Source organism: Lepisma saccharinum, chromosome 18 (assembly GCF_977018435.1).
Source record: "Lepisma saccharinum chromosome 18, izLepSacc3.1, whole genome shotgun sequence".
In the NCBI taxonomy this organism is placed as follows: Eukaryota; Metazoa; Arthropoda; class Insecta; order Zygentoma; family Lepismatidae; genus Lepisma; species Lepisma saccharinum.
Window position 1 is genome coordinate 58,363,239 of NC_139246.1, and position 12,547 is coordinate 58,375,785.

General features: G+C 39.8%; 1 protein-coding gene across 3 annotated transcripts in view; it reads right to left on the reverse strand.

The window, feature by feature from the left end:
• Positions 1-12,547, reverse strand: part of LOC146002596 (1-acyl-sn-glycerol-3-phosphate acyltransferase gamma-like) — a 118,711-nt gene that overhangs the window by 63,700 nt on the left and 42,464 nt on the right. For all 3 annotated transcript variants that reach the window (XM_083140543.1, XM_083140545.1, XM_083140542.1), the window contains exon 2: positions 1,547-1,756. In XM_083140543.1, coding sequence (XP_082996669.1) covers positions 1,547-1,730 — 184 coding nt within the window. In that variant the 5' untranslated portion in view covers positions 1,731-1,756. The remainder of the gene's footprint in view (positions 1-1,546; positions 1,757-12,547) is intronic.

Genomic DNA, 12,547 nt, shown 5'->3' on the forward strand with positions numbered 1-12,547 from the left:
ATTTGCACAAAACCAATTATGAATATTTATTTACATTTCCTAGTTCTGAAACTCGGATTATAATCAGAGTTTCTTACAGGGGCATCCAGGGGGGTATCTTTTCGAATGAGTTACAGTAAATTTCAACATTTTGCACTGTCAGCAATTAAACTGCTCTCTATGGGTGGTAGGGATGACCCTTCCTCAAGACACTCAAATGCCAACCTCACTTCCATACAGTACATTCTGGACTGCATTTTGCAGACAAGTGAGGCTCTGGCATCTGGATCCATGGTCAGTATAGCCCTCTATGGGATTTGCGTTGTCCGTATGTATTTGTGATTGTCCCTTCATGTATTTCATTTCATCATCATTTATCCTGACCTTCGCAATTAGCCGAAAGTTTCGGAAACGTGGAGTTAAATAAAAGAATTTAATCCATCACTCAATAGACTGCTCTCTAAACTTAACTCATTTCCTGTTGAAAAACTAATTACAAGGAATGTTAAAAAAATATATTGGCCAGTTTTCCTACATTTAGGCCATAAATGCATACATGATCAATTTTTGGGCCATTAATGCCTTGCCCTAATAATCACATTATCCTCAACTCACAATACAAAGCAAACAAAGAGTTTCCAATTACACACACAAAAAATTCTTCAAGCAAATACAGGGTGTCTACCAAAATAACAAATCCAAAATTCTTGACTTTCCATGACATTTTCTTGACTTTTTTCTCCCTTTTCTTAACTTTTATTTAAGTGGCACCTATTAAGTACAGTTGAAATTAAGAAAATCGATATATTTACGCAATGAAAAACCCCTTACCACAAGTCCGGTTAGGATGTAAAAATTAATGCTTTAGACTTAATCATGGATGGGGAATAGTCACATTACTTTATAATATTTTCACAAAATTTAACGCACATAAGAATGCAATTCTTAAGAAACGAAGTGAAAAAATCTTAACAACAACTCAATACAATTTTAGATTCCAAATATTCCATTTTATCAAATCCCAGTAAATGTAAATTCACTATACTGTAAAAAATAGAACCATTTCTTGACCACAAGGATAATTCCTTGACTTTCTTGACTGGTCGACACCCTGAAATAGTTGCAAAACTCCAGCCATTTGCTCCACCTTTTTCTTGCACTATGGCATTGTTTAAAATCCACTAAAAACAAAATTAGTAACGTTATATACAAAACACACTACTTTTGTATATTCAAATGCCAAATATAAAGATAAAATGGAGGCAACATATTCTTATATGAAACAATACCACACTTGATATACTGTAAATACAAATAAGTGATAAAAACATTTAGGTAAAATATGCAATGTTATTAATGTTACTTTACGTATCTTTCACATTATGTAAAGGTAAACAATAGACTCAAATTCTAAATATTCAAAAACGACATGCATTTATAGATTATCGATTTAACTTAAAACTACAAAAATAATAAAATGCACCATATACAAACACAGGAATGTACACATATCTTGATATGATTCTAACATATTTCATAATACCTTATAATAGTAATGTTTACTTACGGCTATTGAGGGAATATGACAAATAATAGTTTAATTTGCGGTAGAGGTACTTGCTACATGGACGAATGGTTATCCACATAAAAAATTGTGTACAATTGATGATCAACCCTGAGGTGAAGAATGTGATTGCCAAAAGTAGGTGAGAAACCGGTGATTTCTTGATCTGAGAAATTATGACATCCATGTTACTTCTTTCCTCATACAGGCTACCTACAACATAAAACAATTCACATTATTGATTAAAACGTGAATCACAACACTCATTACATCATTTTAAGGAAGAGCAAAAGTATATTGAAAATAAACTACCTGTGTGCAAGCATTGTGTATATTTGAAGAGAAATTCAACACAGATCAACTTCAAGAAGCATTACGAAAACATATTTTTCATGTCAAAGTCAGAAACTACATGCTTTGAACATACAAAACAAGCAGTGTGGGAAAGCTAAGGGGGGGGGGAGGGAGGGAGAGAGAGAGTGATATATATATATATATATATATATATATATATATATATATATATATATATATATATATATATATATATATAAATGAAGTACTGATATACATGGATATCCTGGCACCATAGTTTAAAAATGTACCTCACACCTGTCGGACACAAAGTCATGTAGAATCAATCTAAGTTTGTTTACTCGTAATGACCCAGATGTCATAATACAACGCCATGCATAAGAAGTCAAAAGATGTAATGAGGGTGATTTGTAACACAGGTGTCTTCGGTGCAGCAGTATTACGTTCTTGGTGATGATACAGCATGGATGTGAAAATCAAGCAGCGTGCGAACATCAAGTTTTGTGTGAAGTTAGGAAAGACAGATACAGAAACCTGAAACCTTATCCAGCAGGCGTATGGTGAAGAGTCATTATCAAGAGCATGAGTGTTTGAGTGACACAAGTTTTGTGAATGGCAGGAAGTCAGTGGAGGATGAGTCTCGCTTGAGGTGGCCTTCAACAACTCATACTGATGACAACGTGGAATGCATAAGTAACAGGCTACGTAAGGACCGCCACATCATTGTATGCATGCTAGCTGATGAACTGGGTATCAGCAAGATGGGATGCCATGGAATTTTACAGTATGATTTGGGGAAAAGGAAGCTGAACTCACGAATTGTCCCTCACTAGCTCACATAAGAGTAGAAGGAACACCATGGCTGCAGAGCTACTGGAAAGGGCTGAAAGTGATCCCATTTTTGTGTGGCACATACATCATTGCTGAGGATGAAGCATTGTGTTAATAATTCGACCTACGAACCAAGCAACAAAGTGCTGAATGGCAAGGTTCCAGGTTGCCAGCATCAAAAAAGATCAAGAGGCAACCATCAAAAAACAAAACATTGTTGATTGCTTTCTTCGACCCGAGAGGTATTGCACCACAAATAAGTGCCTCAGGGTGAAGAAATAAACCAAACACTCTAGGGCATTAAAGGGGACACAGCATAGATACACACGCTGCAACTATTCAGGTGGCTGTGACAGCATATCAGAAGAGGCTTTCTCTGCATGCTACCAGAACTTGCAGAAGCCTTGGCAGATGTATGTCAATTCCAGAGGAAGTACCCAGGACAAATTGTTGGTGAGGGCAATATTTTCATATTTATTTTACCTGTCTCAAAACTTTCCGGACAAAGGTTGTAAATATTATTTCCACTTTTGTGAATTTTTTTGGTGTGCCAATTACCTATATGAAAATATGTATGAGTATTTCATATACAATATACAGAAGGTTGTTCGGTTTATATTCGACCATTTTTGACGGGTACTCAACTAAGAGATACCGTGCTGCCACCACCGATCATGTTCTATTGGACCCCCAGCATTGTGGACTATTGCCCGGCATCGCACTTTCCATTGCAGCAAGCTACGGTGCAGGACAGGCATGGGAATTCTGTCCCACTCCTCCCTGCAAGCTTTCCATAGACCATCCAGGGTGTGCGGGTGGCGATGTTGAAGATGTCGTTTCAACAGTCCAAATGCGCAAAAATCCATTGGACTGGCATCTGGGCTTTTCACAGGAATGTCTTCAAATGGCATGACATGAATTCCTAATTCCTCTGCCATTTCCTGATAAAAACGTAGTGATGTTCTGGAAGTATGACTCGAAGCCTTGTTCATATGGATCATCACCTGGTTTGCACCCATTCCATACAATTGTGGGATGTCTCTCCGATAGATAGGTGTCAGAATGGAGTCTTGGAAGAATCTGGCATTCACCTTCACGTATTTGTCCACCTTGCGTATCATCAACTTACCCTCATATCCGAATCCCGACACAACCATAAAGCCACGAGGGAAACTTTCCCTGCACTGACGAACAAAGTTGCTGCGCACCTTGCCGTATGTGACCACCAGCAGTGAGATGGACATATGATTCATCCATTGTGACAACTTTCTTCCATTTGGAACCTGCCAGGTACTTTTCATACAGTTTCCTGCAGTTCGTCTTACGTTCGGCAATGTGACGAGGTAGAAGGTGGTGTACACGGGCCTTCTGCACACTTTTCAACCTGAGGCGCTTGCAAATTGTTTGTTCACAGTTGACGTTGCGAGGTGAAATCTGTGGGCCATATCACGTTGAGTCGGGGGATTTTCTTGGCACGCCAATCGACGGATCCCACTTCGCACTACAGGTGACACTTTGCTTGCAGCCCTTCTCCTGGTGGTTTGCGTGGGTGAATGTTTCACAAGGAGAGCCTGTTGTGTGCAACGGGCCACAATAGCTTTTGCAGTTGTCACCCCAAGTGTTAACCCATTTTCCCGACAGTGTTTCACAATGCGTACGTATGAAAACTTAGCATGGAAAAGGGCCATTACGTAACCCTCCCAATACCGGTTGATTTTCGGCGCCATTTGATAAAATTTACTACCAACACTCACGCACCTACAAGGTCAGACACAACACTGCTCCCACCAGGAGACCCATAGTTCCAGCATGATATGCGAGGTGGCAGCACCGAATCAAAAATGGTCGGATATAAAGCGAACAACCTCTGCACTCCACAGCAGGTGAAGTAAATATTGGCTAGGGAACTTAGTTGCATCTCTCCAGTAAATTTAGTATTGCACTGTGTAATATAATGTGAAGATGTATGCTGCATGCAATTATATAACACCACAATATGACAATTCCAAGCTTTCGTAAAGAGTTGAACGGAAGCTAATAAATCAAATCAAACTTGCAAAAATCATCTATCATTATGAAAGCAAGACTGAATATCTCTCCATGTTTAATATTTATATTATTCAAATATATGACACCCCATCTTTCACTTGTAAACATGGGCATTACCCTTTGTAGGGGTGGTCAGGTCGTTCATAATAATAATACACTAACAATTATTACTATTACCATAATTGTCCTCCTCCGTAGCTGAGCGGGTTAAGGCGTTCACTCGTCTTGAGATCGTTCGCTGCGGGACGGCGTAGGTTCGAATCCGGCTCTGGTCGTAATTTATTCGGCCTACGTATAGGGCCGGTGGCAACCCACCATCGTGAGGAAATTGGGAAGCTCCGAGTGAGTGAGCGTAACCCGGTCAAGAAGACCTACAACAACGGCTGGGGGTTCGTCGGGCTGATCACCCGTCACCCCAATACTGGTCTAAGATCTCCACGCTATAATAGGTGATGGAGGAACAGTGTGGGAGGGAGACCAGCAGTCGGTAGGTAAGCCAAGGCCCTCCAAGAGCTGTAGCGCTGTGGGTTATTATTACCATAATTATATCTTTATACTCAAACAGAAGAGTGGGAATTCTGAAAACCCATTATTTCTTTAATTATTTTTTCCAGCTATCCCTTTCCCACCTTTGGTTATTCTCCTGTAACACTAATTAAGTGATTTTAATTCTGTTAACGACGGTCAGAAGTGTAATGATAGAATCATTACATGATCCTTTTTTTATTAGTTTCTATGCATGTTCAATATTATTGTTTTTTAATAACAACGTAACTCCTATCTTTATGCAGTTTTGAATTTAACTTACCATAGGGCTGGACTACGTGACTGGAAGCAGGCTTGCGGAAGGCTGTTAATTTTAAAATCTTTTGCCTCCAAGTCATTAAGGGGTGGAAAATTCCAGTTTACTGGTCATTCTTCGGAGGGCCTATGTAAAGGATCCAGCGGAATAGCAGGTCAACATTCTTACATTTCTTGTGCAAGAGGGGAGACTTTGAAGGTTCTCTCAGTGCCGGTTTAGAGTGGCTGTAGATAGCTTTCAGGCTAGAGGCCGGCAATGCATTGACAGTCCACATATTTGGTTCGTTTGGTGAAAATATAACGTTTAGTTTCTGGGATATATCGTTATTTTTTTTAGAGGAACATCTTTAGAACCAATGAAAGGGAGCGACTTCTTAATCGGAAACTGAGTGGATTAAGAGACACGTTTATATTTTCAAAATATAACTACCTGTTGGCAAAGAACCAAGTACCTTGTACTGCGTACTTGAGTTTAAAGTTGTAGATTCCACACTGTCAAGGTCTCTTGGGTTTTTCCTTTAATCTGTGATTAAAGGGACAGTGACAGTGGGCAAGGAAATCGAAAAGCTGATACGAATAGTATGTTTGTTTTTGCTCGACCATTTTTGGTAAACAAGGAGGAAATAGAGATCCAATCATGTATGCAAGTGTCAAGCTTGAATACATTTTGAACTAGTACTGCTGGTCTAGGCCATGTTTGAGCTATATGGCATTATAATAGCTATTTATCCCGGCATGCCTACAACACTCCACTAAACAACTCTCGTTTAAGCATTTTTCTAATGCCTTTTGCTGAAAGGATGCCGAGAAGGTTTGGCAAACAGGACTCTGCCTGGAGGGAAAGCTTGGATCTCTACAGCATGCCTGAAAGGCTCTCCTTGACGCCGGAGCACCTGATTGGTTCTAGGGTTCATGTGCTTCTTGCCTGCCGATGCAGACGACAAACCTACAAGGTTCTATGCGCTCGTGCTGTGTGATGCTACAATACGAAATATGACTCAAGTAACTTTACCAAACTCAAATATGCCACTCCTTCATGTAATTTATCACACGAACAGTGATGTGCATTAAAAACTTGAGACAACACAGTTTCCGTCAGTTTTTTCATCCTCGTGGATAGAAAGGTTATAAAGAGAGATTAATTATTCTTGGCAAAACTAATATAACATGAAGAAAGTTTATTTGTTCGTTAATATCTAAATCCTTTATATTTTGTCAATGGAAATGTTTAGAGTTCGTTTCAAAACTCTTAAGATCGAATGATCTATGGACAGATTTATTTTAAAATGTTTATTAGCAGGGCTCGAAAATATCCCGGTCGCCAGGGCAACTTAAATTTTCAGCCTGGCAACTGTGATCTTTTGCTGTAATATGGACGAAATTTTTAAGATTCTTTATTCGCGTGGGCATGGTTCAGCCTGAGGCTGTTCTGCCACCTAACCCGTGTCATGGAGTATGGCCAATATTAAAGCACATGTTGCGTGCATCTGTTATCAAAATTTTGATCTGCTAGTGTTGTCATTTACAGAGCATATGTCCCAAAAATGGCACTTTTTCACTCAACCCATAAAATCGCCAATCAAAAATCCATCAAATGCTGCACATGATCAATATTGGTTGCAAATGATAGATTGACACAACATCAGACATCTAATTATGACCCTTTGATAATTTCTTAAATTTTTCTCACTCAAAAATGAATTTCTGGAAAAATTTTAACACTGCCTTCAGCCAGTTATTAATTTATCTAACTTTCTGTGTGACGTAAACTGATGATAATTTTTAGCATTGAGAAATATTTCAATGGATGAGGCTTTATAATGCAGAACACCTGGTGTAAATATCTCTTACTGATTCACGATACACATTTTCAAAGTTTGGGTTGCGCAACTTTTGAAACATGATAGTATGCACAATTGCTAGTAGGTGGTTTCCTGGCGCATGATATTCAGAGCTGGCGAAGGAGATTTTTCGTGCACTGTTTATCAGTTGTTTTTTTTTTTTTTTTGACACAACGTGATGTAAACAGTACTCTGAATTACTAATCAGCACTGTTACGTCAGTAGTGTATGTATGACAGGTGGATCATCCGCCGACCTCTGTGGCAGAGTGGTTAGCATAGGTATTCTTTGTGTGTCCCTTCAACTTTATCAATTTCATCACTATAATATTCATCTTCGCGATTAGCCAAAAGTTGCAGAAAAACAAAGTAAATAAAAAAAATCAATCAATGGTTATATCATCCACAATAATAATGCATCTTCTATTGTTCTAAAAGTGCTTGTGATTCAGGTACTTTTTTTTAAAGACTTGCGTCATGTTGAAAGGTTTCCTTGGTTAGCCGAGTGTGCTGAAATATACAGGGGATGGACAAAAATATGGAAACAACTGCAGAAATGCACATTACCTTTATTAATATAGAGTAGGACCACCTTTGGCACGCAGAACGGCCTGCAGTCGACGTGGAATGGACAAATACAGGTTGTGTATGGTTGTCAAAGGGATGTTGTACCATTCTTCCTCCAAAGCAGCTGCAAGTTGTTGTAGAGACGATGGTGGTGGGTGGCAGGCTCGCACCTTGGTTTCCAAAACCGACCACAGGGGCTCAATAATATTGAGGTCTGGCGATTGTGGAGACCATGGCAGATGTGACACTTCATCTTCGTGCTCATCAAACCAGTCCTGGACGATGTGAGCTGTATGAACAGGGGCTCTGTCATCTTGAAACACGGCATCACCATCTGGGAACAAAGTCTGCACCATGGGATGCAGCTGGTCACTCAAAATGGTTACGTAGTCCCTGGCAGTGACATGTCCATGCAGGGTAATGATGGATCCGGCAGAATACCAGGAGATGGCTGCCCAAATCATCACTGAAACACCGCCATGCTTCACTCTCGGTAACAGACAGTCCGTATCGTACGCTTGTGCTGGCGTTCTCCACACGTACACTCCGCCAGCAGTTGGAAACAATGTAAAGGATGACTCATCCGACCAGATTACAGTGTTCCACTGCTCCATTGTCCAGTTTTTATGGGCATTGCACCACTGTATCCGTCTAGCAGCATGGTCAACAGTCAGGAGTGGTTTGGGAATTGCAGATCTGCCATGAATACCCTGCTTGTGGAGTTCTCTTCTGACTGTTTTGATGCTAACAGGGTTTGAAAGCACTGTATTCAGCTCAGCAGTGACTTTTGGAGCCGTGGTGATCTTTTGCTTGGTCACAATGCTACCCAATGTGTGTCTGTCCCTGTCACGCAACACACACTTGCGTCCACGCTGGTGCTTCGCTGATGCGGTTTTTCCGGAAGTCTTGTAGTCAGTCATGATCTTCGAGACTGTGCCTCTTAATATACCAAACATTTCCGCTACTTTCGTCACGGAAGCTCCCACCATATGCGCACCCACATTGCCCTCTTTGCAACTCTGTCAGCTCAGACATGATTCACGATAACCTGCACGGACAGTTTGCTGAACTGTAACTGGCCCATCTGTCAGGTTGGCCAGGGTGTATACCTCGCAGGAAGTGCCAGTGACCACAGCGCCACCTACCATTCAGATGCAAATCGTGTTTGAAATGGCTACCTGTTTTATACCAGGTGTTTCCATATTTTTGTCCAACTCCTGTAGTTTGTTACGCATGTACTATTTTTTGGGCAAAAAACTCCGAATGGCATAGCGTATTCTGACGAACAATCTAATAAAAAGAAAAAGCTATAAAACACCAGCCTTCCAAACCTTTGTTGCACAGTGAGACATCTCATTTGCTAGCTATTATATATGCATGGATCATGTTTTATCGGAAGCCGACTGACTTCAAGGAACAAAACACAATGAGACTGTACTTTCAAATAGACAATACTTACATCGACTAATCCCGTAAGTAAACTACAGTGTGTCCAGCTTAAACGTCCAATAAAAGAAAAATTCATAACTTGAGATATTTCTACAGAGTTTAGTTCTACAAATAGAGTAACTCAAAATGTATTTTTCTGTGTGGTTGGTCCGCACATACACATGCGCATAACCACATTGTTTGCAAAATGACGCCAATGCATTGTTTGCGGCGAGAACGAATGCGCCAGTAGAAATGTGGACTCCACAACAGAAGGTTTTCTGTGTGCTTGCTTCCGCTGAGGTGAAGTCTGCAACACTTGTACAACATCGTTTTCAGCGTGTATCAATTACGACCAACTGACAATGTTCCCAGTTTAAAACCATCAAGAAATGGGACAAACGCCTTCGGGAAACGGCAGTGTGCAGTCAATGTCGAGCCACCACACAAAGTATGCAGTTTCAGAGGCTAGTGTTGAAGAAATCCATATGTCCTTCCAACGAAGCCCTAGGAAGTCCATCCGACGAGCAAGCAGGAAACTACAGGTAGCTAAGTCGACGACAGTACATGATTTTCTCCATAAATGGTTGCGCCTACGGCCATACAAATTGCAGCTTTGTCAGAAACTCAAACCTCAGGACAAGCTGGTGCAGAAAGCATTTGCGAAAGAAATTCTTGCTAAAATTGATTAAAACTAGGCATACCTCGCTTCACTTTGCTTTTCAGATGAGTGTATGTTTCACACTTTCCAGGTAGGTGAATAAACACAACTGTCGCAGGGTTATAGGGCCATATTTCTTTGTGGAGCATACCGTTAATGGAGCAAATTACCTGGATATGTTGGAGTTGTACATTGTGCCACAACTTCTTCATGACGTGATATTCCACCAAGATGGCGCACCGTGTCATTACACAGAAATTGTCAGATTTTTTGGACCATGAATTTCCTGGGCATTGGATTGGTAGGGGTAGCCATTCAATTTCTTGGCTCCCTGGAAGCCCAAACATTACGCCCCTTGATTTTTTCCTTTGAGGATTTGTAAAAAATTGAGAGTGTCAAACACCAGTTCGTGATCTACGCCATTCGTGCAGCTATCAACAATGTTGAACAACACATGGAGAGAGATAGAATACATATTAGATGTTTGTTGCACCACAAAAGGTGCACATATTAAAACATACTAGACATGTAAAAAAAAACACTTTGAGTTACTCTATTTGAAAAACTAAACTCTGTAGAAATATCTCAAATACATCTCAAGTTATGAATTTTTCTTTTATTGGATGTTTAAGCAGGACACTCCGTATTAAGCAAAAAAAGGGCGTATGTAGTCTTTCTTTGAACCTGGCGTTCCCACACGAAATGCTAATGCTATGCCACTGCTTTATATATTTCAGATAAGTATTTCATTAATTGAATCATGTTATTTTTTTATGTGGGGTTATTTCCTTTGTAATTTTTTGTATATATATTTAACTACGAAATAAATAGTATTTTTATATATTCTTACACTGAATGTCTTTGGATATCATTGAAGAAACAACTGAGTTTTCCCAATATCACTGAAGAAGAGTACATTTTTTTTTGTATGGCAGTTACTCAATTTCTTTTGATTCGATCAAACCACTTTCGTTAGTTTTTGATTGTGTAATGAAGCATGTTACCTTAGGAAGTAACGTAAACACAAGGCCAAGGCAGGTTACTCCGTCTGGAACGTAAATAAAGCAATGCAGAAGAGAAGAAACTTTTGTGTTTCAGTGTGATACAGAGACTTGTGATTATGTGTTCTTGTGGCATGCTTCTTAATTTGTGGTGAAAATAAAATTACCTATGTACAGAAATTTGAGGTAAATATATGAAGTTTTCAAGTCAGAGCCAACACAATCTTTTATTGAGTTGCAAGGAACTTGAGTGTCACTTGAACTTGACATATTTTCCCTCTGCAACCACATGGTGACAAACGTATATTTTGCAGGTATTTTACGTATATCTTCATGATGTACTTTACAAGAGTCACCGGCTCCTAACTATAATTCTGTTTATTTAAAGTGGCACATTTGATAAGGAGTTAAAGGGGGGTGTCATAATATCTGAGCAGGAGTGTAAATAAGCCTGTAATGAGTTTACACACTGAAATCTGGAAGCTCATGATTTCTTCCAGTTTCAAATTCTATCAATATTGATTGCCTAAAATTTGTAGTTAATCCTTATACGACAATGAAAATTACATTTAAGACTATAAAGATACAAAACACATAAAGGGTGTTTTTTTTAGAGGAGGAGAACTTTAAACTGGCAACACTGTTTTCTGTGACAGCATAGAAGGCAGTTCTCACTTGTTTCGAGGTTAGTTTGGTTTGGCAAGTTATCATGAATAGACTCACGCAGGAGCAACGGTTGCAAATTGTGCAACTTTATTTTGAAAATCATGGTTCCGTTCGACAAATTCATCGAGCATTACGTGCAATTTACGGTGCTCATAATGGTTATGTCAATAAACAAAATTGCCCCATTTGGAGTGATGGTAATCCACAAGCCATTGTCTAAACACCATTACATCCAGAAAAGGTGACCGTGTAGTGCGCTCTATGGGCCCGTGGAATAATTGGTCCGTATGTCTTCAAAAATGATTTTGGTCAGAAAGTGACAGTCAACGGTGCGCGGTACAGGGACATGATTACTAACTTTTTCGTGCCTCAATTGCAAGACATGAATGTGGCAGACATGTGGTTTCAGCAGGACGGGGCCACCTGTCATACAGTGCATGCCACAATTCATTTACTGCAAGAAACGTTCGACGACCGAGTAATTTTACGCAATGGCCCTGTTAACTGGCCACCTCGTTCGTGCGATTTGACGCTGTTGGATTATTTTCTCTGGGGATATGTCAAGTCGCACGTCTACGCCGATAAACCAGAAACAATTGAGCACTTGGAAGCCAATATTCGACGCATTATTGCCGACATACAGACTGATGTACCGCGAAGAGTGTGTGAAAATTGGACCTCCAGATTACGTCATGTACGCACCAGTCGCAGTAGCCACATGCCTGAAATCATATTCAAACATTAATGCCATAACATGATCTGTAAAGTACAACCAATTACATGGATATTGAAATAATTTTTGTGTGTTTTATTTTAACAAAGTTCTCCGCCTCTAAAAAAAACAC